We start from the raw sequence: 25,817 nt of genomic DNA, 5'->3' as shown, positions 1-25,817 counted from the left end.
GACCCGGATGCTGTCTGCCGGTCCGGTTCGGGGAAAGAGGGAGGAGCAGGGATAGCGTCTGTGGATCAGAAGCGGGCGCGGCCCTGCAGCAGCCGTGGTGGCTGATCGGGCGGGGGGAGCCGCTTTGTAGGGGCGGCTCTCCCCTCCCCCTTCCACCCCCCCTACGTCCCGGCGGGGGATGGTGTGTCCCGCAGCGCGCGCCTTGCTCGCGCGGTTCGGCGGCTCTGCGGGGGGAGGGGGACTGGAGAGACCCGGGCCCCGCGGGTTTTGCAGTGAGCGCGGGTGAATAGCGGGCAGGGGGGAGCGCCCGCTGCTGCCGTCCGGGACCATGTTGGCGGACGACGAGGAGGAGCTGAAAGTCCCGGAGGAGATGTTCAAAGACGTCAAGTTCTTCGTGGTGGGAGACATCGACCCCAAGGTACCGGGTCATCCCTTCAGATCATTCCCGCCTTCCCCTCCGCCTCCCCCCCGTCCCGACGAGGGGGGCACTGTGGCATCGTCCGGCTACCGCGCGCGGGCTCGAGGCTCGCGCCGCCTCACGGGGAAAGGGCGGGAGTGGGGGACGCGCGCCCCTGAGGGACCGTGAGGGATGGCTTGGGGGGGAAGGGGAGGCGGCCGGTCCAGGTCCCGGTCCTGATCCCGGTCCCGATCCCGGCTGCGCCCGCGGGGAGCGCCGCTGCCGCCGCCATGGGAGCCGCGGCCCCGCCGCGCAGGCCCCGCCGGAGCCGCCTGAGCGGAGGAGGAGCGGGCGGAGGGACTTCCTGTGCCGGGCCGGGCCGGGCGGGCAGCGGGGGCAGTGGCCGCCGCTCCTCCCGACTCGAGCGCTCCGCAGGCCCGGCCCCTCCCTGTGCCCGGTTCCGTACGGGTACATGGGGACAGGCCGTGGGGAAGGTTCGTCACGGGGGGCCGGACTGGCTCTTCCCTCCCACCCAGACCTTCCCGCCTTGGCACGGCCCTGGTACCGCCCCGGGCCGCCCGGCGCTGTGCTGGTGTAGTTAAGGCCGGGGGCCTCCCGCCTCCTGGCCGTGCCCTGGGGCAGGGCCCTGGGTAATGCAGGTGGCCTGGCCGTGAGTAACAGGCGTGGTGGGCGAAGGTGGTTGAAACAAAGTTTTTGTGGCGTGTCCAATTAGACAGGTGTTTGAAGTGCACCCTGCGGAGCTTTAGGACAGTGGCTTCCTGCAAGCAGGTTACTGCATGCTTCACGCTGAAGTTTAAGTCTTTGCCTCTTTGGTATTTGCTGCAGTAAAGTCTTAGTTCAGCGTTGGGTTCCTTTGGCATCCTGTCCTGGCACTCACTGAGTTTCGTATGCCTGTAAGTGACCTGGAGACACAGGCACTGGCCTGTTGAGATGGTTTTCATTCCTATTGTGCTATAAAAAATACAGTCTAGGAAGAATACAGTTAAAGATCAGGATGAAAACTTCTTTAGACAGGTCTCTAGATATAAAATTTAGTTCTTTAGATATTAAGTCTTTAGACATAAATTTTTTAATAGTGGCTTAGCACTCGAATAACAGATTCCTCTACTTACCAAAAAACCCTACAGCAGCAATGTTAGTATTGTGTGTATGAGGATGAGTGCAAAAATCCTGTAGCACTCTTGCACATCATTTGTCATAGGAGTAGTGTCCTCAAAGCCTGTTCTTGGTTGTGTGTTGACGTGGGAGGACAATGAGCAGATTTCCCACAGAGCAAGTAGACAAGCATTCTCTTAAACTGGTTTTCTTGTATTAAATTTTATTCTTCTTTGCAGTCAGAGTCATTGTCATAGGGCTTTGATTTGCTCCAAATTCAGTGCATTGAATTTTCCTCTGCCTGGCCTGCGAGGCAGAGGTGTCGGTGTGAGGAGGTGAGCTGGGCTGGGCTGAGCTCGGCTGAGCTCGGGGCCAGCTCCTGGGAGAACCCTCTGTACAGGCTTAAGCCCAGCTGGCAACTAAGCACAACGCAGCTGCTCTCTCACCCCCACTCCTGTGCAGTGTAATGGGGAAGAGATTCAAACATTAAACTTGGAGGTTGAGATATAAAAACAGTTTAATAATTGAAAACCAGGTAAGGTACAATGATAGTAGTTAATAATAATGGTGAGAAAAAAGGAAAGAAAGGAAACTCCAAGCAAGTGATGTGCAATGCAATTGCTCACTGTGCACTGATAGATGCCAGACTTCATTCCTGACTCCAGATCAGTTCTGGTGGGTAACTCCCCCAGTTTATATACTGGGCATGATCTGCTTTAGCAGTATCCCTTTGGGCAGTTTGGGTCACCTGTCCAGGCTATGCTCCCTCCCAGCCTTTTTTGTACCTCCTCACTGGCAGAGCATAACACAGAAAAGTAGTCCTTGACTTAGGATAAACACTACTTAGAAAAAACCAAAACATCCGTGTGTTATCAGCATTATTTCCTTCTGAATCCGAAACACAGAACTGTAGCAGCTACTGAAAATAAATTAACTCTTATCCTTGCTGAGACCAGGACACCCTCCTGGGGGTGTCCTCTGTGGCACCCTGGGGCACCTGAGTGTGAGGTGCATTTATCAGGTGTGTTTTGGGCCAAGACAGAATGCAGGAATTGTAAATCAAACTCAAAACAGTTCTTAGAGTGAAATTTGTCCCATTACTGAAATAAAAATACAAATATCTTTGGCACTTTTTACTGCTTCATATACCAGTGGATGCCAGCTTGTTTTTGCAAAGAATATCCTCCTTCATCTTCTGGGGAGGAGCACACTTTGATCAGCCTAAATTTCTAATGGTTTCACAGAAAACCAGTTATTGTAATAAATATTAAAACAGACCTAGCACAAGTGAGTATGCTAATCAAAACAAATCCAAGAGTAAGAGGAAAAAAGGTAATTTTTTTCAGGTGAATAACTGCATACCTATTGCCTATTAAAGCATGTGCAGCATAAATTGGAAGGGAAGCAAGAGTCTGGAATTGTGCAGAGGTGTTCTCTGGTCACTGAAGGAGAGTTAGGCTGGCTCTCAACTCCAAATCTGTTCCATTCCATTGGGTGCATTTTGCTCCTCACACCGTACTGAGGGTGATCAGTAGATGTCAGCTCCTCTTTTTGTTTTAATAAATGCTCTTCCTGCTTTCCTCAAACAAAAAATCCCAAACCATCATGTTTTGGAAACACCAGTTAAAATCAGTATTTCCTTCAGAAAGAGCTAAAAAGTAATGCAATACAGCACAAGGTCTTTGAATGGGATATTTGGGTTTTGGTTATCTTGTTGAATTTATTTTTATATGTCCATTGTCTTCTTAATTTTGAACTATTCTTCTTGTTTCTTCCAACTTAGATTTTAGTGGGAGAGAACAAGATAAAATTTTAATTCTCCCCTCCCCCCCCCAAAAAAATATTGGGTATAAACCAATATTTAAAATGCAAGATTTTTACAGTATTCATATTAAGGCTTTTCAGCATTATGTTTTCCAGTTACAGGTTTATATGAATGTGAGTTCTTTAATTGTGCCAATACAACTTTTCAGTCCAGGCACTACTTAATCTGAAGAAGTTGTGTATTCTGAGAGGAGTTTTGAAGTTGATGTGAGCTAAATTAGGAAGAGTCTTTTTTTCATGACACATAAAATAATCAAATACATTATTATGTATCATATTTATAGTGTTTAAACTCCTACAAGAAATCAGTGTAACTTTTAGTATAAGCAGATGCTTTGCACAAGTTCTGTAATTCAACATTGTTTTGATATAGAAGAAAACCATACTTCTAGCACATTATTCATAGCTACTTTGTGATGCTGTCAGATTTGGGTTCTCAGTTTTCATGACGTTCACTCCTTTTTTTAGCCTTCCCCTAAATGAGCAGTTGAATGGGATTGTAACTCAGGGGGAGCTGTGTGAGACAAGGAGCTCATGTGCTGAGACTGTTCTTAAATACCTTCTGTTTTCAAAAGTGCTTTATTTGGATTTAGCTTCTCCCTTTGGAAAGATAGCATCCTGTGTTTCTTTATGGATTTCATGAAGGAAGGTGTATCATGATTTAGGGGATTGGTGTGCAAAATGGAAACATTCACTCCTGTTTCTGGCACTGGTGAGAAGAACAGCAAACTCATGTTCAATTCTCTTGGTTATTTTAGAGTAATTATTTTGGTAATATTCATCCATTGCAGAAAAAAAAGGTGGATTTTTTTTTCTTTAATGGAGTTTTAAAGTCAGGTACTTCTGTCAGGAAGTGCCAAAATTGCCTCCTCACTAAGTGGTGATTTTTCTATTTTCTGTTTTTCTGCTTGGCAGAAATGCTTTATAAAATAGCTTGATGCTGTGTTTTGAGAGTCTCTTTTTCAGTGCTTCTTTGTCCTGGTGAATGTAAAGGGTAGGGAGTAATTGCTTAAGGACCAGTTAATTAATTAATACTTTGATGAATGCATTGCCTTGCTCTCTTCTGTTCACTGTTGTGGGCAGAGCATTCTGTTTTTAAGGGAATGTCCCCAGCAGGTTTGCAGGGACAGGCATCTGTCCCTGGCAGGTTTTGGAAGGTGAACATCACACCGGTTTTGTTCTAAATCAAAGGGAAATGAAACAATGATCTTAAATGACATTTTTAACTTTTTGACTCTTAGACTGTAATGTTTTAAATAATTTTCCTCTTCCTCCCCTCTACACCCCACTACCTTCTCTGTTACTGTCTTAGTTTAAATGAAAGTCCCAGTTTTTGGGGTGCAGGGCTGGGTTCATCACACAGATCTCTAAAACAGAGCTGAGAGAATGCTGAGCTCTTGAAACAGCACCTGCTACTTCGTTCTTGCAAAACTGGGAGTGAGCTGTGCTTTGGTAGTTGGGAGGTGTTTTCCATTCTCAGGGCACAGCAGTGGAGTGAGGCACTTCAGTTCCAACTTCTCAAGGTACTAATTTAGGGAGCATGAGTCCTACTTGTTGTTTTTTCTTCTGTATTTCATCAAAATCCCTTAGCCCTTAGAATTCAACCTCTTATTTTAAAGAATATTCAAACACTTCCAGAGCTACCCTATGCAAAAACACGTAGAAGACCTTTCCTTCCCTGCATGAAGGAAAATTGTTTTAATATGTTTTTTGAGAAATACATGTTTTGGAAAAACCTTGACATTTCCCCAATTCCTACCCCATCATTAATTATTTTGAAAAGTAGCTCTTCAGATGCAATGATGAAAATATAGAAGAAGTGTAGACCTTTGGCAGTCAGGTTTTAAATGTGTTTGGACACTTCAGGAAAAGTTCTGGCCACCTACAGGAGAACAGCCAAGAGAGAAGGTCATATTCATTAATCCATCCAGTGTCAGTGTCTTCTTGCAGTGGTGTTTTTCTCAAATAAAAGATGCTAAAAATTGTTGACTTCTCCCTGTCTTTTTTTGGGTTTAGGTTATCCAACTTCTGAAAGCTGGGAAAGCAAAGGAAGTTTCTTACAATGCGCTGGCCTCACATATTATTTCAGAAGACGGGGACAATCCAGAAGTTGGAGAATCTCGAGAAGTTTTTGATCTCCCTGTGGTAAAGGTAAGTGACTCATCCGTGATATTGTCAAAGTACTGACATAGATCCTTCATTGTTATAACAAAATATTAATCTTTGGATGCTGACCAAATAAAACATGTCTTTAAAATTCTTACATTTTTGTTACACAGATTTTTATCCTGAATTGCAGATTCTCTTACAGTTCTGTTCTCTCCTTCTGCTTGTTGCTCTGTATCTATCAGTGCTGTGGGTAATTTTTAGTGTTCTGCTTTGGTTTTTTTTCAGATTTTTCTTTCAGTCATCTGTGAGATGATGTCCTGTTAGTTCTACTTGAGAAGTATCTCTGAAGGAAAGGTTCTTACAAGCTTCTGGCAGTAGAAAAGCTCAATTTAGAATAAGTAGTAAATTGCTTAAGGTTTTTTTAAAACATACAAAATGGGCAAAGTGCAAAATGCATTTGTTCATTCTGTATATATGTACTATAGGAACTTGTAGAAAATTAGGGTTTTTTTCCCTCCTTATTTTAATTTTAAGAGGTTTTTTAGGTTTTTTTTTTTTTCCTTTCTTGCACTGGAATTACCAGCATTTTGTTACTACTTTCCAATAACAGGGTATTTTTCAGTGAGAAATTATGGGCTTCCTTTTTGAATATGTGAACTTGTCACTCTGGAAGTCATGAGAGAGATTGGAAGAAATAACACTGGAATTTCACTGCTGATACCTTTGAGTACATGATTTTGGGTTGTTTTTTCCATATGGGTACAGGTGGCAGTAGAGAATTTTGATAGGTTTTGTCATGAGAGCTCACCTTACAGTGTAGAACTGTGAATTAACTCTAAAAAATGAAAGGTGCTTGGCTAGGGACCTTTAAGGTTATACTGGGTGTGCTGGTTAATTTGTAGTTCCTTTTTCTGAAGTGGTTTTTGGTGTAATTTTAACTTAATAAGCAAGGAAACTGCTGCCATTTTCATGAGAAGGAAGGACATCGACATCGTAGAGAGCACTTCCTACTTTCTAATGCCACTTAAATAATTTAATTTGCTTCATAACTGCCAACTCATTTGCTAGAGGAGAGCAAATCTTTCACTAATGTCACTTGGCTTGACCTAAAAACATCACAGCATGATCTGTAATCAAGAAGATCAGACTAAGTATTAAAGGGACTGTAAGTCAGAGGTAAAAGTAGCTGGTTATAGGGAAAAAGGAAGATTAAAAACTTAGGGGAGGAAAATATCCTTTTTTTTTCTTTTTTTTTTTTCGTGAGGGTTGAGGATTTAGAAGTTAAGTGTTCTTAGCTCTTTTTTGTATTATGCCTTATAGGGGAAGGAGAATAACCAGAACTGGGACACCATAAACACAGTTGCCACAATATATTCTTTTGTTTGTCTTTTGAGGAAAAGTTATTCCGTACTGAATGTGATGTCGCTCTTTGCACATTCTTCCTTATCTGCTGCACTGGGACCAGTGTCCTACATCTCCTCCTCTCACTGCCACTTCCCTTTGTCCCTTTGAGCCCAGTGTCCCAGAATACTGTCTGAGAGGGGCCATCACTGCTCAGCAGCCAGCATTGTTCTGTCTTAGAAAACTCATTCTGTGTAAGGCTATGGTTCTTCACTCCTTGGTGATGAGTGTAGGATAGGATTATCTGAATTATTTTTTCTTACAAGTAAGAACTGCAAAAAGGGAGAAAATTAATAAATACTGTAAATGGCATGAGAGAAGTGGGTTGCTGCACAACCTTTGAGCTCTCTTATTGTGAACTCTTGCAAATAAATGAAAAGTCTTTTTTTGCAGACTAAGTGCAATGTCTGTGAAACACTTAGACTTCCAAAGCTGGGAAATTTATATTTAAACTAGCTATAGCATGAACTTTTTAGGTAATTAATAATTACCTAAAAAGTTCTTAGGTATAAAATAACTTTTTAGGTAATTAATAAGGTAATTAATATTTTGTGCTTGTAGAGCAAGGATTTTAATGTCTAAAACCAGGTTTTTGTTTTTTCCAGCCTTCCTGGGTGATCTTGTCTGTTCGCTGTGGAGCTCTTCTGCCGTATCCTTTTAAGTTCAAAATTCTGTAGAAAACATGTTAAAATGAATACCATTGAAGGATTCAAGACTGTTTGAAATAGGTACTGCTTAAACTTCTAAAATGGTCTCTTGTGCTTTTCCTGCCAAGGTTGCAGTGTGCTTGGAGCTTCTTTGTCCTCAGTTTTCCTGTCCTTTTGCCTATTTTGTGCTTCATAGGCACTTACAGGACAACTGTTATGAAATGGAAAACAGGAGCTGGTAGGTGCAAGAATCCAGGTGTTCATACTAGGAATTCAGGCCTTAATATGCTTCAGAGATTCAGGATTCCTGTTTTATCCCCAGTAGTTTAAGGTGTGTGCCTTTTCATCTCGCTGTGTTTCTGTGATGTGATCTAGGCTAGTGATTTTGGTCATTTGTGTCTGGACATAATAAATGTGTTTATTGTGCTTTCATCATTAGGATGAATGTTTAATTGCTTATGATACATGTCTCTCAACCTTCTCCCTGTAGATGAGGAGTGTTCACAAAAAAAAAGCTTGGAATCTGCTACATTTTCAGGCTTAAGTAACCTAACATTTCTGTATTGATGTTCTTTCACATGAAGAAGTTGCACTATTAAGAAATTTGTCTTCCATCTGCAACCAGAGTTTTTTAAAAGGGTACTCTAAGAGCTGACATTATTGGATACCCAAAAGAGAAATAAACAGCTGAAACAATGGAATGATGCAGTCCATAAGTAAATTGTAGCTATAAATGTGGGAATGTAGCTCTCAATGGCTGTTGCTCAGGAAGTCTTTATTGTGGGAACATTGGAATGGCCGAATGAAAAGACCAGGTCTCAGTAGTGACTTGTTCTTCAGTTGCATGGAAGAAGGAAGTTTTGTACACCTGTGAGCAATAAATGTATCCTTGGACCTTTGACTTTCTAGCACTTCATGTCCTTAGAACATGGTGGGTTTAGGTTTTACTCTGAGCCTTATTGTGCTCACTAAAATGGGTTGTTAAGTCTTTGCTTCATTTTATCCTGTTTCAGTCTCTTTATGACTTCTAGTGCAGTGACATCTGGCCTTTCATTAGGGATTTACGTACTGCCATAATGACAAAAATACAGTCATTAATAGGAATAGCTTAGTTTTTCTAGCTGATTGCTTTTGGACCCTGTTTAGGCAGAAGTTTGAGATTCTGCATTTTTGTCTTTAGTTTATGTTTTAATTTGGTAATGGTCAAAGTGGTGATTGAATTTCTGAAGAACCAAGTCCTAGAAACATTTTGTGTCAGTTAGACATGTGGATCTAATAAGAGCCTTAAGGATTTTATGTTGCCTTTACCAATTCTGGGGCTTATTTGATGGGCATTTGCCTGTCAGTTGCTAAAGGTAAAGTTTAATATAGAAAGATTTAATACAAGGTAAAAGCGCAATAATTTTTTTCTGTTTCTTAGTGGAACTTGTTTTCACTAGAGGGAACTTAAGATGGCAGAATGTTCTCCTGTGCTCTGCTCACTGATGTGTGCAAAGTCTGACTAACCTGCAGTAGAAGGGAAGTAGCAGAAAAATGAAGCTGGAAGCAGACTCTGAAGAAGGAGTGAGAGTTTGATGTGTGAAAACCGTGGCTATGATGCCATAAAGAGGGCTGACAATTTCTTTTGCAGCAAAAGCAAGAGTGAGGAGGGCGTATTTTTCAATGGTCTTGTATAGATAAAAGAGAGTCAGAGCACTTCTGAGCTTTTGTTGATGGCAGGAAAAAAAGTGAGTTTTTCTGTATTCCCTCTGTTTTGTTTTATTGTTATGCTGCTTGTAACTTTTAAAAAAGAGTCTCTTTCACTCCTGTTCTTTAGAGAGTGCAAGCTCCAGACAAACTGATGGACCTCTTAGAAGTTAAATGCTGTCTCTGCTTTATGTGCTAACAGTAGGTACTCAGGCAGGGAGTAGACACCTTTGAAAGATCCAGTACTGAATTTCTACCTTGGATGAAATGGAGAATAATTTAGGATGTTCATCAGGCCTGAACTTCTTGAGGTATTCTGGGTTATGGTAGTAATTTATTCTTAAATTTTAAAGTGCTCTTGGCTTTGTCATCAGCTTACAGTGTGCTGTCTCTTCTGGGCCTCAAAATGTGAGTGTTGCTGGTGCATCTGTCAACATCATGGGAAAATAATTTTGTTTCATTTAGAAAAAAAAATCTCTATGTGTACATGTGACACAATGTATGCCTGTTTCTGTAGCCATTTTTTTTGTGACAAATGTGCATGGATCTTGAACACAAGATCATATAAAAATGTGGAAAAGAGGGGCAAGTTGCGGAAGTCTGATGGTCCATCTGTCTTTCCCAGGTCAGTTCTGGTTTAGAGTGTTACCAGAATTGATCATAATATTGCAGGTGTTCTGATTTAGTTTGTACATCAGGTTTTTTTCTTGATGCATAAACTTTTATTGCAAACAGACAATGAGCTTTCAAAGGTGAAAGTTTTTGAATGGTCAGATACTTGGTATCTGAGAAGTACTGCATCGTTTCAGAAGACTGTTTCATTTCCTTCTAATGGCCCTCAGGAAACTTACCTAATTATTTTGCATCCTTGACACCTGCTTTCCAGTGTAAATGGCTTTTCTCCAGAATCATGTCAGATCTTTTTTGGAGTCACTGCTTGTCTCTCTCAGGTAAGAAGTGAACCATATTTCAGTCTACTCTAATATGCATTCTATGTGGAATGTTTGCTTTTTTGAGGAGAGATACCAGTTTTTCTGTTGTCCTATGACTTTTTTTCCCTCTTTGTTTTCTCTCTCTCTGTGCAGGTTAAAAATTACTGTGTAGTGGTTTTCCTTGGGTGTCTTTGTCACCCTTTTTTTCCCTTTATTACTTTCTTGCTAATTTGGTATTTAAAAGGGATCGGTAATACATTAGCCAGCCTTGTAAATGGTGTGCTGTGGATTACTAAAATTCTTCCAGCTGAAGCCAGCTGGGTGCTCAGAGCTAAAAGGCTTTTCCACCTTCCTTTTAGGTTTCATCTGAAGACCGAAGTACGCTGTGGGCTTTGATTACTTTTTATGGAGGGAATTGCCAGCTGAGCCTCAATAAGAAATGTACTCACTTGATTGTGCCTGAGCCAAAGGGGGTAAGAGTTTATTACATGTACAGTTCTTCTTGTTGTTGCTCTCATTTGCTTTCAAATAGTCAAAAATTTTTCCATCTGCCTGAAGTTAGAATTCTTAACACTGTTGATTAACAACTAACTTCAGTAAAATTAGGCATTGCAGCTATTCAGTTTGCACTTATTTTCTGCATGGCTTTAAGCCTGATTAATTTAAAGGATGTCCAATTTCACACTGGTATTTGAATTCCAGTTTGAATAAAGAATTTTATTCTTTATCTTGTTTGTCTTAGCCTAATTTTGATATGTCACAGTCATTAGTGATTGTGATTATATTATAAATCCACAGATACAGAATCAGTGAAGAAAAACAAAGGACAGAATTGAAATATTGAAGAATAAAACATGGGCTGGCACTGGGACAAGAGAAAGTGTGGCTATGGGAAATTTATGCTTTTCCTTCTTTAAAATATAGGAACCTTTGTAGGGCTTGGTTCTTTTTGGTAAATATGTGTGTCAGTTTTTGTTTTTGTTTTCTTTTTTTTTATTAAGTGTTGATATTTCTTCTGTGGACTGTTTAGAAGGGTGTATTGAACACCATCCTATTTCATCACAATGAAATAAAATTCTTGGGTAAAACTTTATTACCTAAAATTTTGTTTGTAAGAACCAATGAAATACATTAAGAATCATACCTTAGTAGCTTACTTAAAAGCTTAAATAATAAGCTTTTTAGAACAGAGGATGTTCTCTATAGCTTGCCAGTTAAGAAACTTAAAGAGGTTTTAGCATTCTCTCTCTGTAGGATACAAATATTTTAAAGCACACAATCACCGAATAGGAACAATTTTATGCGATTACTACTGTTTGCTTCCAGTCCTCCTGCTCTGATACGCTACAAGGGAAACTACAGCAGTTTGTAACAAGAATAGTTCTGTCACTAGGAAAACTTACATGATTGCTCTGACTAGATACAGGATGATAAAACAAGATTGTTAATAATTCTCACCAGAATGAAAGAATAAAATCTTCTGTTGGCAAATAAACTTGATTATAACTCCAATCTCTTTATTGTGCATGAATGACAGTTTCATTGTAGGAAATAACTTCAGAGAATCACTAAATTAATTTCCTCTGAATGTGATTGTTGTTAATTTATGTTGTTTGACATAAAAGAAAATACCAGCTCAATCAGTTCTAAATATAAGATCCTGAAATAAGTTTCAGATTTTCAAAAGAAAGTTTTTTTTCTGTACTGTTCTGATATATGTGAGGGGTTTCCAATAAAGAGGATATTCAAATAAATAGGACACTGATTCTGTGTCTATTCTATTTATTAGGAAACAGTGCAGTTTTAAGATTAAAGCTGTATTCCTGCTGAAGTGCTTTTTTTCAGTGACCAACTTTTAAGTATTTGTCTCTACTTTATTATGGAATTCTGACTTTTTCTCCAAATGCTTTTTCATAGTGGGACTGGGGTTTTTAACTTTTTTTTAATGGATAAAACATAAACTGTATTTAGACTTGCCTTAATGTCCTCCTAAAAATCACGTGCATTTTAGTATTGACCATGATGTTCCTCAGTGCTGGGTTGGAATATTTTGGTGGTTGGGTTAGAGAAGAATTTTGCAAGTGAAGACATTGATCTTCTGTAGTTGTGCCTTCTGAGTCCTTTATAGTGTAAATATGGAGAATTTGGGGTTTTTTTTTTGTTTTAATCTCTTGAAATTTGTGGTTCTGGAACATACAAGTCCTTTTGGATCTGGGCAAGATCACTCTCTGGTATTGGACAGTGTCCAGTGTCCTCCTGCTCCATGCTCTAGCCCTGATCTCAAAGAACATGCTTGTGATTGTTTTTGTCTTTAAATAACTTTTTTCTCCACCCCCCCCTCCCCCAGGAAAAATATGAATGTGCTTATAAACGGGACAGCATTAAAATTGTGACCCCAGACTGGGTACTGGATTCTATAGCTGATAAGAGTAAAAAAGAAGAGACTCCTTATCATCCTCGTTTAGTTATATACGAGGAGGAAGAGGAGGAGGAGGAGGAAGAGGAGGAAGAAGCAGAAAATGAAGAACAAGATTCACAAAATGAGGCTAGTACTGATGAAAAATTATCAAGCCCAGCATCTTCACGAGAAGGATCACCTTTGGGTGATCAAGCTTTTTCACCAAAATCTGCTGATAAGGCAAAAGGGGAACTGATGTTTGATGATTCTTCCGATTCCTCTCCAGAAAAGCAAGAAAGGAATTTGAACTGGACACCAGCTGAAGTCCCACAGGCATCTGCAGCAAAGCGTAGGTTGCCTCAAGGGAAGGACTCCGGGTTGATTAATTTGTGTGCCAATGTCCCACCAGTGCCAGGTAACATTTTGCCTCCTGATATGAGAGGCAACCTTATGGCTTCAGTGCAAGGTGCCCAAAGTTCTGACCGCCAGGAAATGATGGCCACGTGGAGTCCAGCCGTGCGGACGTTAAGGAATATTACTAATAGTGCTGATATTCAGCAGATTAATAGACCATCAAATGTAGCACATGTAAGTGTTGGATTTTTAATTTATAAGCTATCGGACTTTTTCTTAGGAGTTATAGTGTTCAAGAACTTCAGTTTCCTTTTTCTGTTCTTAAAATACCCAAAGTTAATACTTCCCCTTATTACTTAAAATTATAGCCAAATTCATAATTTCCCTGTAATAAGTAACTTAATTTCTCGCAGATTCACAGAATGCATTTGGGAAAAAACATATGGAAGAGTAAAGCTATGTATAACTACAGCATGGTTTAGATTTTCAGTAAGGACTTCTTGGAAAGAGAGGGGCAAAACATGGATTTAGAATTATTTTGCTAGTTCAGGAAACCTGGTTTCCTGTCCTTCTAGATTCTCAGTCAGTGCAAGGAATTATTTATCTCGTAAACACATGAAATTGTGGGATTGTTCCCACAGTAGCTTCAGTTCTATACTGCATTGTTCTGCTGGGCATCGTTAGGTTGTTATATAGTGTGCATATTGTGATGGAGAAGTCCTAACTTACACTTTCTCATGCCACTTGTGTAGTTGAAGTAATTGCAGCTCTTGTGTTGAATCTATTTCTAAAGAAAATAAAAGCAAGTGAGCATGCTGCACCTGCAGCATTGAAATGCTTAGATGTTTGTGGGAAGGGAGCATGAGTAAAGTAGATACTGATAAATGTTAGACATTTCTTTTACTTAAATAATTGCATTGGTACTTTTCTTTGGATGTACAGCTGATGGTAAAATTTTGAAAGGTGCCAGAGTAGTTCAGAGGCTTCCAGCCGGTACTTAAGCACACAGTGTGGAGTCACTCAGAAATGTTGACTCTGTACTGATTATATGACATCTGAATACAAAATGGAAATACAGGCTTTATTTTAAATCTGATTAGATTCCTTGTCTCAGTGCCTTGAATTAAGTGCTGAGACTTCTGGGCAAGACCTGAGCAGAGCTGCCAACCATTTGCTCAGTTGGCCAGCATGGGTAACTTAGCCACCACATCTTCTCCAGCCCAGTCACTGTACCATCAAATACACAGCAGTGGTGTCCCTATGGAAGTATTTCTCTGTCAGCAATATTTGCAGAGCTACAGGGCACTGGTGGTTGTGTGCTTTGGCTTGTCTCTGTTCATCCAAAGTCTGCTGGAGCAGGGGCTGGATGGTGATGTGTGAGGGCTGTACCAAGCACCCTCTCAGGCTGCTGTGCCAGCTCCAGCATGTGCAGAAAGGCTTTGCATCTTAGAACTGTGAATCTGCTTCCTGGGGGGAGAAATACCTGTTCTGCCTTTTCCCCTGTAACTTTTATTCTCTTTTATTTTCTGCCCTGAATGATGAGTGTAAATCTCAGTGAACATTACTGGAAAGTTAGTGTTTAGTTTGAAGCTCAGATTTCTGCCGAGTAGCAAGTTCTGTCATCATCAGGTGTTTACAGATACATAGTTACTTTCTGAATATAGCCATAGAATGCTTTTGAAGGTTTCATCCCTTTATTTTGAAATACATGTCTTGAAGCTTCTGTAATTTTGGCTTTTGCTACTTGTTGTGGAGAGAAGCTCCTCATACTGAACCATGGAGACATTTTTTGTGTGTGTTATTTTTAGTTATTGAATGTTTCTACTGTGGTGCTGCCGAGACATGAGTGATAGGTGATGCATTGATAATCATGGCTGCACATGTATACCAACCACATCAGAACCATTTACATGACACCTGAGATGTTTTGATGTGCATTGTGAAAACACGAGAGCCACCTGTGATGGAGAGTTGATGGATAGTTAGAGAGGATACAATAATTGGCTTTGTGCTCTACTGATGGGCTTTGATTCCTCTCTCACGCACACACGTCGCTGAAGGTGACGCTGTGTGTGTTGAAGGAGTGAGGGTGAAGGAAACAAGCATTGCAGGATTCATCAAAGCTGATTTCATGTTTAAAAGACTTCATTAATGGCAAGTCTAGAATTCCCTATTGCTCCTTCTCATTTGTAATAGGTAGTTTATATTAAAATATTTTGTTAAGTATGTAGAACTAATCCTAATCTATTAGAACTTTCCTAATTTTCCCTTTTCTGATACATAAAAAATGGCTGCCTAACTTGTTTCTGCTTAGTGTGAAATGATTTTTCTCCTAACAGTGGATTGTACATTTAAAATTAAAATTAAATTCTAGATTACTTCAGCACTCTATAAACCTAAAATCTAGTATTCTTAAGTAGGGAGTTTAGGTTGTTTTGGGTTTTTTCTCCAAGAAACCCTTAGTGCTCAGCAGATCAATGTTTCTTTGTTTTTTTGGTATTGAGATTAAAAAACAAGCTATATATTCCTGAATTGGTTCAAAACAGCACTAATTAATGAAGGTATCATTAGCAATTTTTAAGTGAAAGTAGGACTATGGAACTAAGCTCTGAATTTGATGGGCCAGCAGGATTTTAAAATTAATATTGCAGTTGATCAATGTAATTATTAATGTAGTGTTAACAGTCATAATGCTGTTGGAAAAATTATTAATAATACAGGGACGAGCTCTAATCTTAAATTTAACTAAAATGTGCATTGCTGTTTATTAGGAGTCACATGCGGCTCCACACTTCTCTTTGTGTAAGTCCTGTCTTTTTATTTTGCTATTAGGTAGTTCAAGATTTTTGTTAAGCTCACAAGGTATTTAGGTGTAGGGTTCTTTTCTTTTAGGAATTGTATTTTCCCAGTAGTTCTTTAAATATTTTTAAAACCGAATGACAACCAAAAGGTCACAAAAATAATCTTTGTTTTCTAGATATTACAATCACTTTCAGCACCTACAAAAAGTTTAGAACAACAAGTAAATCATAGCCAACAGGGACATCCAAATGTGGTGCTGTTTAGTCAAGTGAAACTAACACCAGAGACACATTTATTGCAGCAGTCACATCAAGCACAGCAGCAACAGCACCATCCTCTTTTACACCTTCAACCTCAGCAACTTATGCAGCTCCAGCAGCAGCAGCAGCAGCAACCCCAGATCTCCCAGCAGTCCTTCCAACAGCAGCAGCCTCACCAGTTTCCCCAGCAGCAGCAGCAGCAGCAAGTGCATCAGCAGCACCAGTTCTCCCAGCAGCAGCTCCAGTTCCCGCAGCAGCCGCTCCACGCGCAGCAGCAGCTGCACCGCCCTCCGCAGCCGCTCCAGTTCCAGCAGCAGCATGTGCTGCAACAGCAGCTGCAACAGCTGCAACAGCAACAGCAACAGCTGCAACAGCTGCAGCAGCAGAACCTGCAACAGCAACAGCTACAACAGCAACAGCTGCAACATCAGCAGCAACTGCAGCAGCAGCACTTACAGCGACTGCACCAGCAACATCAGCAACAGCAAATGCAGAATCAGGCAGTGCAGCACTTAACTCAGACACCTCAAGCACTACAGCTTCCAGTTGCAGCCCAGCAGCCACAACACCACCAGCAGCAACAGCAGCAACTGCAGCAGCAGCCGCTTTTTGGGCACGATCCAGCAGTGGAGAGTTAGTAATTATTGCCTTCTGATCCTGTAAAAAAGTAGCTAATGATATGAAGTGGGGTAGAATATCAGAAAGTAATGCTGTGTTTACAGGACTGGATTGTAAGAAATGCCACTCCTGGCTCAGAACTGTTTTTTCTCATTTTTCGGCAAATACTTATATAATATTACTTATAATAATATTATAATTATATTAATATTATAAATATAATATTATACTAATACTTATAATATTATTTTATTCAAATAATAGCTAATGATGATCCAGCAATCTGAAAAGCATGAGAGTGATGAGAACATTCTCTTTCCAAATATACAGTTGATACCACAAGCTCTCAACCTATACTTTTAGAACAGTGTTAGTAAATGCACAGCACAGTTGTTTAAAATTTTTTTTTTCCTTTGGAAGAGGGGGAGGGGGAAACTTTCAAACAGCTACAATTCCAGAAATACCAGTAAATTATTGAAGATTCAGTATCAGAAAATTGTCACACCTTGCTTTGAATTATAGCAGAACTGAAAGCTTTTTGATTGTTTTGGCTGTTCATAGCTGATCTCTGTAAAGGAGGAAGTGGTCTTATGTTTTCTTTTTGATTACCCTTCCTTTTACCCCTTTAGCCCCTCTTTATCCTGGAAAAAAACTATCCTTAACAAAATCAGACGCTGGGTTGAGCTGTGCCTTAAAGGCTTTCAGCTTTGGAATTTTGGATCCTACTTTTTCCAAGGAAGAACACCTAGGAGGTTTATAACCTGGTAATAGGAGGAGGTCAGTGTAGCAAATGTGTTCTGAGATGAACTCTTCAGACTTTTAAGTATTTAATTGTTTGTTCTTTATGTGCCAAACTATTTCAGTTCCAGAAGAGTATTTCCTACTGGGCTGTGTCTTTGCAATTGCTGATTACCCAGAGCAGATGTCTGACAAGCAGCTGTTAGCAACCTGGAAACGGGTAAGGTTGTGCATTATATAATATAACATAATGTCATAGTCCCTAAATTCTAAAAGAAAACGTTGGAAGTACTTCAGCACTGTTCACTCTTCTTTAGGCATCCTTTTGTGTAATTCTTCTGTTACAAACTAAAAAAAAATTATTCAAAAATAATAGAAAAGTAATAGAAATACTTTAGGTGTGCAGCCTGGTTGAATTAAGTCTTCAATCAGAACAAGATCTAAATAAGTTGCAGCCTTAACTATTTCCCAGTTATGCTTTAATCAGGCAGCTGTAGTACAGCAAGTGTAATATAGCATCACTGTCTAGCTTTAACTTGATTGTATAAAAGCATTCTTTTTTGCATATAATTTTGGCATTTACTAGCCTGTGAGGTATCCACCTGAGTGAATAAGATGGAAGAATAGAGTGTTTCTATTTTTTTGCCAACTTCTATTTTTCAGAAAAATCTGATTGTATCCTTTCCTAAATAAGAGGACTTTGATGTTCTTCAGAAACTTCTGATGGATTTTATAGTTGAATTTTCCCTACAATTTTGCATAATCAAGTAAGCTGTTGACATTTTTAACAGCACTTGTGTTTATTGCTGAGATAGAATTGAATAGTTCATGAAAAATTATTTAATAGTTATACTGCAAAACATAAAAAAACATAAGAAGGGTTATTTTTGTTTATATATCTTTATTTTGTTTATTTTTTCCATTTCTTCTAAAAATAGACTTTTTGTTCAGTGAAAAGCTGCATATTTAATTTTCTTTTTTGTTTTCAAAGTTGTTCTAAAGCTAGATAACAATCCTAGTTTTGGGGGGTAACTCTTCAGTGAAGTGGTGCTAATGGTGGCAGTGTCCTAAAGGGTGGACTTTCATTTCAGACTTTTTGTTTCTTAATGTATTGTAAAAATAGTTATATCCTAGAAGTTCTGCACTTACTCTCTTACCAGATCATCCAAGCACATGGTGGGACAGTGGACCCAACCCTCACAAGCAGATGTACTCACCTTCTCTGTGAAAGCCAAGTCAGTAACATGTATGCTCAGGTGAGCCAGCTGGGAACCTGCTGGGTGCATGCTTTCATTTTATCACTGGGAAGGCAGTCCTTTGCACTGTGTGCTTCATGCTTAGACAGCAAATATAAAGTTTCTCATTACCTGGGGTTTTTTTATGATTTGTGGTTTTCTGGGGTACAAACTTTCATAGTGGGTGTAGTAGACTTGTTCCAGAGAGCACTAAGGAAGATGCTATGAGAAAGAGGAGTCTAAAACTTAGAGAAAAACAATTAAAATCTAAGTTTTGATTTGTAGAAAAAGTATAAAAAAATAAACATGTATTTGGGGTTTTAAAAGTTGTTTGTGCCTGTATTTGTAGGCTTTAAGAGAAAGGAAGAGATGTATTACAGCACACTGGTTGAATGCAATCTTGAAGAAGAAGAAGATGGTCCCACCTCATCGAGCCCTTCATTTTCCAGTGGCATTTCCACCAGGAGGAAAGCCATGTTCTCAACATGTAAGAAGGAAAAGCTTGCTTTGAAAGAATGCTTGCTAGCTTCATTCCATGAGCAGTATTAAAATGGGACTAGAAAGGGCTTTACACATTTCTTTTACCTTTACTGAAAGCTTTTTGAAGAAAAAAAAGAAGAAGAAAAGCATTTGTTAATCTTAAGGTGCTGTGTTGATGTGGTGCTGCTGCCAGGTGCTTCTCAGTGCTTTGCAAGTCTCCCTGAGTTCAGAGTGGTGAGGAGTAACGCTTACCTTTGTGAGTTACTCTTTCAGACACTGAGGGGCAAAGATTGCCTGTCTTATACATGGCAAGATAGCAGCAATCCAGACTGCACAGCTTATTGCAGTAGAGCAGCAGCACATCTAACAGCATGTGCTTCCTTACCATAACCCGGGATTTTGAGAGGATTTTAAGGGTTTTTCTTAGTCAGTGCTTAGCAAATACCTAAAAAGGAAGCCTATGCTGCTAATCAGAAGATAGGAGGTCACAGTTCCATTGCCTGTGCAATGAGGAGCTGTGAAAGTGGAATTTTGTGGAACTGAAAAACTTCAGTTCATTGAGGCATCTTGGAATTTACTATGCCATATAAACCAAGATGTCAAAGTATGTCTTGGCATTGGATTTCTTGTGCTGGATGCAGACATATGGGATGATGGCCTTGCTAATAGCCTGTCCTGATTGATGTAAAAAAAAATACAGATTTGGGAAAATCAGAGTATAACAACATGTGTATCTACTCAGTGGTTAGTAGTAAATGTAATATACAATGTTATAAACACAGTTTTAAACAGAAGTACTATTGCTTTTCCCTAAAGAAAAGGTGAGAATGGCAGAAACAAAAACCTGGCAGGATTAAAGATAATAATGGAAGATGTGGAATTACAGTTCACCAGCTATGATCAGCTGGCCCAGTTTATTTAGCTTCATTGCAGAGTAGAGCACAGTTTTCAGACTTTTAGAATAAAACAAGTAAGTGTAAGAATTTTTTTGTGTGTGCCTCTATGTAAATAGCAGCAGAAGGAACAAGGCAGACATGTGAGAAGCAAATTAGCTCTGAGCTCTTCCATAATAATTCTGTGGTCTCTTGTAAATAAGAAAAAGCTGACCAGAAGAATGAAAATCATTCTTCCTGAGTCAGAGTTACTGCTAGAAGCCTGAAATTTTTATGTACAAACAAATCACTTTTTAATTGTACTGTTTGTATCCTACAAGCCACGCTTTAATTGAGTGCTTTATACCCTGTGCTGTGCATTTCATTGTAATGTAAAAAGTTAATCATGGAAAAGTATTTTTCATGGGAGTGTTTTGTAAGTGCCATCAATGTTCAGTTACTTAAAACTGTCTTTCTCTCTGCAGATAATCTCTGTGACCGGATTTGTTGACAGTGACAGAGATGACCTCAAGCTCATGGCTTACCTAGCAGGTGCCAAGTACACGGGCTACCTGTGTCGCAGCAATACAGTTCTTATCTGTAAAGAGTAAGTGTTGCACTCCATAGTCCTTGCTTTCTCAGCAACCTCTTGCCATAGTGCCTCTCTGAATATGAGGTACCTACCTGTGGCTCATTATAGGAGTGTTAATTGTAATCACTTCTGCAGTTTGATAACAGTAAACTTAGTGGTGTTGTTTCTTGAACTAAATTACAGCACATATTAAGTGATAAATTTGGCCTTCTGAACACAGGCAAAACAGAAGTAATTTCTAACTTTCCTATTTTATAGTATTCTTAAGTGATGCTCTTAGATCATCCAGAAATAAAATACCTTTTTTTTAATAGTTGTTCTAAAACATTGGAGGAGGGAAAATTTAAATCCAGGTCTAAAGATTGCATTTGCTGCAGAAGTTCTCCCCTGACTGGCTTGTTCTGACACATAGAACAAAAGCATTTTTTGGAGTATCTCCTCTGTCACAGTTAAAACAAAGAGTAGACCAATAAAAACCACTGATATTTTAGGTTTATTATTAGAAATTGCTATTTTTATCAATTTCTTTGCAATACGAATTCATTTTCCTCTTCTGTGCCCACCAAGGGCCAGCGGGTTGAAGTACGAGAAGGCCAAGGAGTGGCGGATCCCGTGCGTGAACGCGCAGTGGCTCTGTGACATCCTGCTGGGGAACTTCGAGGCGCTGCGGCAGATCCAGCACAGCCGCTACACCGTCTTCAACCTCCAGGACCCGCTCTCCCCCAGCCAGCACCTGGTGCTCAACCTGCTGGGTAAGAGTCACAAAACTCTCTGGTCTGCAGCGTTTTTATGTGCCTGTTTCATCAGCAGGAGCGTGTTTCCTCTGGTATAAATAATTTGCCAATGGTGTCATTTTTGTTCTCTTCTCCATTCCCTAGATGCTTGGAGAGTCCCGTTAAAGGTGTCACCAGAACTTCTAATGGTATGTTGAATTATTGTGTATATACAGCTGTTTTGGTAAGATCACTCCATGCCTGTGCTGAAGCTCCTGGCTGTACTTTTTGCTAATGTTCTGTTTTATTTTGAGGAATGTGAGAAATAATATTTTTGCAGAATTAAGGAATTTTAGTGGGATATGCACAATGAAGTTGCTGTTGACACACCTTGGGCTAGATTTTTCATTCTTCAGTTTCTACATCAGACCTTAGTACTTTTTAAATCAGTACCTAACACTCTGTATGTGAGACCACATAAGGGTTTTTAAGACAGAACACCCAAAATATGTAAGAATTTTGTTAGAATATTGACTGAATTTTAAGTGACACATAATGTAAGTTCAGGGTGCTACTGCTTCATATCATCTCTCTGATACATACTAAGAACTAAAAACATGGGCATATATACCATGTATTTTAAGATTTAAAAAATATATCATGTATACTAAAAAGTGTAGTTGATAGCCCTGAAATATCAGCAGGAATGAACAATAGAAAATTGTACCTTGAAAGACATACAAGAGAAGTAAATTTTTGTCATAAATGCTATTCTGTGAACCGTGCAAAATGTAAGTTTTCTGCATATTCAGATTAAGTTGCCGCTTCCCTGTCAGCTCTTACAATTGTCTCATGTTTTTGTATTGTAGATTTTCTTCCCATTTCAGATTTATACGTGATAATTTTTCACAGTATGTCTTTATGTAGGTAAATTTGTACTACAAGTGACTCTCAGATGATATTTTATGTTGCACAAAAACATTTTGCCTCACCTCTTGAGTTTGGATCACTTGTATCTCAGTCCCTTTTAGACTCTTCAGAAAAGAGCTGCTCAGTAACTCTCAAAATGTAATTTGTAGCCATGTTTTAAATGGGGATCCTGAGCACTGTGGCTTGAATACCTTTCAGCTCTAGAAATAGGCACTACTGTTTTCCTGACCCTAAGTTTGAAACGTTCTTCTTATAGACCCTTGTGGATTTGTTTTGTGGGCCTGTAGGAAACTCTCATGTAGAAAACTAAATACTTTTAAAAATTTGTGGTCTTCATATTTTCCTGAAGATAGAAAATATTCTGCTCTTACAAAGGAAAAAAATCCTTGAGAAGGTTCAGTAAGCTATTTTAAGATTTAAAATAGCTTTTAACTAACTCGGTTTTCTTACCACCACCCTTTGCATCCACACTGCAGTTGAGCTCATGTTAAAACTGGATACATTCTTCATGTGCATCAGTCACACAAGGTTTTTGTCCATGTTTTGTCTTGTGTAGCAAATGGAGACCTCAGGGTTCTGATGGGTAATTTAGTACCTCCCTCCTGTATTTATGTGGGGACCCTTCTTGCCCGTGTGAGGTTGGAGTTTTGTGATTTAGATTGAAAGGGGCTTCTGGAGACAATCTAGTCCAGCTGCCCTCTGCGTGCCTACACAGGAATATGGTTTGTTAATAGAAAATGCTAGGATGTGGAAGTGTCAGGGAGGACAAGGTACTTCACTCCTTCACAGGAGACATTTCTATTTGTCTTGGGCTTTGGGGTCCTCTTCTGAGGACAGCTGTCCTGTCAAATGCTGTTGATGCCATCTACCTCTTGCATTTTCATAGTTGAAATGTCTGTCAAAATGTGAATATGTGCACTTTTCTTTCCAGCTGCTCAAACTATGGGCTGACTAGCATAAAAATGCCTGGCCTGAGAGAAGGGAACAAACCCCTGTGGCTTGTTCTCCCAAAGGAGCATTCTAACAGCAAGGCTGGTACAATGCTGCCTGTCTTTCTGGTCATGTGCCTCTTGCATTCTTCATTACATTTCAGGTATTGAAGGTTAAAGAGAAATGGATGTCACACACTCCTCAACCTGGGAGCTGTGTTTTCAAGTTACCAAGTCTAAAAGCTACATTTGATCACCCCTGGGCACGTGCTCTGGAGGCTGATCTGGTACTGGGGAGATGGCACTTTCTATCCAGCTTCTGTTTATGTAGTTAGGGAACTTGAGTTTATAACAGTATTTTCTGGGGTATTACCATTACCATGAAATTTAGCACCAGGAAGAATATTGTAGTCTTCATGTACTTAACAAATGGACAGACTTTTCAGTCTCTTTCTCATTTAATTCATTGGCTTTTTCGTTGATAATTAGCAGTGTTATTTAAAGGAAAAAAGTCCCACAATACTTTATTTTTAGGGTTACCTAAGTTTGTGGAGAAGCTGTGGCTGAATTTCAGCTTTGCTGTTGGGCTTGTTGTGTCAGTAGTAGGTACCCCATGTATTCGGCAGGGTCTAATATTTATTTGTGATTAATTAGGATAGAAGTCATTTTCCGTGTTTAATTCAGATCTAAACATGGAACTGGTGTGATTTCAGGGTGTGAGGTTGCCTTTGAAACCAAAGCAGAATGAAGCCAGCCTTCAGCCATCTTCCAAAAGAGCAAGGTAAGAACAGTGAGCAGTCAATGCCACTTATTGACTGTTCCTCAAGAGTGTCAGCTGGCCATCAGCCTGCACCATCCTGTGCCCTGCTCAGTGACATAACACTCAGTGGGCTTTGGATGTTGCTAGTTCCTCAGCTGGCAGGACAAAACAATAACTGGGAGAGTACAGAAAGAGGAGAATATGTCGTTTTCTCTGCATGGTGATTTTTTTTCTTTCAGAAAAAGTTTTGCCTCATTCTCATTCATCTGGGTCATTCCATTGGTGAAACTTGCAAAAGTGTGCATGTCTAAATTTCAAAATTACAGTTCTACAGCCTTGGGCCCAAACATCACATTCTGCTGTATTTCCTATACTCTGTAGGATTGAAGACCTTCCGCCACCTACTAAGAAACTCACCCCTGAGCTGACACCAATGGTGCTCTTCACAGGATTTGAACCTATGCAAGTGCAACAGTACATTAAGGTGACTTTCAGGCTTATCCCTTGTGAACTACATTTGAACATCTGACAGTTTTTTAATGGATGTTGAATTTTTGCTAAGACTTGATAAGCATATACCTAGTGGATAAAAACCAATACTTACCAGCCCTGAGGCTGGGGGTAGATTTATGTGAAATGATTTTTATTTGGTGGCTGTTCTCCTTTAGTTAACTTCTTTACACTACTGTGCTACTTGCTTCTTCTTTCTGTAGGAGTGCTTTAAAAAGCAAGAAAGCCCTTTCCACATTTGCTTTTAAATAGCAAATTTCATGACCAAATTTAGGTGAGAAAAATAGTGATAGTTGTACTGGATAAGACCCAGGATTCTTCTAGTGGGGTTGCTGTCTGTAGTGCCAAATGCTTCAAAGACAGCTGATGACAAAGCTTATGGCAGGTGTGAGAAGCTCGTGGAGGTTTTGTTCTGTTCCCTAATAAAGTTGTGTTAAAACTTAAATGTAAATTATTTATATCATTCAGATAAAGAGAAGTAACTGAGACCTAGTTTAAGTTACTACATTTCTTAGAAATACACACTTTGATGTCCTCAAAAATATAATATATTTTCTTTATTAAACCTATACTTGTTTTTAAAGTGGTTCAGCTTTAGAGGTCTTTTTTCCCTTGCAGTGTGTGCATTTGAAGCTTGATATTGAATATTTTGGGACATAAAATATTTTTCAGTGTATCAGAATAAAGTTCCAGTATCCGGAAACTTCTTATTTCTATTCTGTTGATCCCAGGTTAATTGTATAGAGGATCTGTTTTGGTAAGAGCTATGGCTCACAAGTTAAAAAAAGTAATGAACTTCAGCCTCAAAGCTTGTGAAGTTGAATGTAAACCTGGCAGCACTGATGATATCAAAACTCTGCAGAGTTTGGATACCTAACTGGGGCTGGATACTCCTCATCTTACTGAGATGGAGGAGTAATCTTTGTACTTGTATGGCAAAGGGTCCTTTCTGCATCAGAGTGGAAATCTTGCAAGGTCTGCACTCATGGGTGTGGGTGCTTGAGGTGAACAGAGAAAAGCAGCCTTTGACTTTCAGAGGGGTGCAATGTCCTGTTCACAGGGTGTTTATTACCAGGAAGGAAGTAAATACTGGAGATGTTCAGTGTCACTGAATAATACTTTCATGGGTCATCTTTATGCAAACCATCAGAGCATGGTGGAGAAGAGCCACAAGCACTGTCCCTGTCTGTCCTACATGCTCATCATTATCAGAGCAGTGGAGTGCACAGGGCTGCCAGAGACCTCTTAGGCCTTCTAACCTAACCAACCCTTAGGCCTTCTTGCTTTGGGACTCCCTAGCATCCATGCAATATAAACTGTTAAATATTTATACTTATAGATATTGGTGTGGGTTTTATTTATTTGTGCAAATTGCTTGTCTTAATCAGAAGTCCAGGGTGCATGGCTACTAAAGCTGTTCAAATAATTTTCATCCTTAAAATTTTTATGAGGAGAGCACTCTTTATCTCTAACACCTGTGGTAATTTGATGTGCCTCACCAGCTCATTCATTGT

General features: G+C 39.7%; 1 protein-coding gene across 2 annotated transcripts in view; it reads left to right on the top strand.

The window, feature by feature from the left end:
• Nucleotides 1–25,817, top strand: part of PAXIP1 (PAX interacting protein 1) — a 32,797-nt gene continuing 6,980 nt past the window's right edge. Inside the window, exons 1-15 of one of the 2 annotated variants that reach the window (XM_050971139.1) lie at nt 1–418; nt 5,354–5,488; nt 7,453–7,496; nt 10,067–10,130; nt 10,472–10,585; nt 12,460–13,098; nt 15,968–16,559; nt 17,408–17,502; nt 18,443–18,538; nt 18,867–19,004; nt 20,355–20,476; nt 21,029–21,213; nt 21,340–21,383; nt 23,747–23,814; nt 24,175–24,277. In XM_050971139.1, the coding sequence (XP_050827096.1) occupies nt 329–418; nt 5,354–5,488; nt 7,453–7,496; nt 10,067–10,130; nt 10,472–10,585; nt 12,460–13,098; nt 15,968–16,559; nt 17,408–17,502; nt 18,443–18,538; nt 18,867–19,004; nt 20,355–20,476; nt 21,029–21,213; nt 21,340–21,383; nt 23,747–23,814; nt 24,175–24,277 (2,529 nt within the window). In that variant the 5' untranslated portion in view covers nt 1–328. Of the gene's footprint in view, nt 419–5,353; nt 5,489–7,452; nt 7,497–10,066; nt 10,131–10,471; nt 10,586–12,459; nt 13,099–15,841; nt 16,560–17,407; nt 17,503–18,442; nt 18,539–18,866; nt 19,005–20,354; nt 20,477–21,028; nt 21,214–21,339; nt 21,384–23,746; nt 23,815–24,174; nt 24,278–25,817 lie in introns of both variants that reach the window. The other variant, XM_050971138.1, reaches the window with a different exon arrangement.

Source organism: Serinus canaria, chromosome 2 (assembly GCF_022539315.1).
Source record: "Serinus canaria isolate serCan28SL12 chromosome 2, serCan2020, whole genome shotgun sequence".
Classification (NCBI taxonomy): Eukaryota; Metazoa; Chordata; class Aves; order Passeriformes; family Fringillidae; genus Serinus; species Serinus canaria.
The sequence above is the reverse complement of the archived record's forward strand: the minus strand, read 5'-3'. Positions and strand labels throughout refer to the sequence as shown.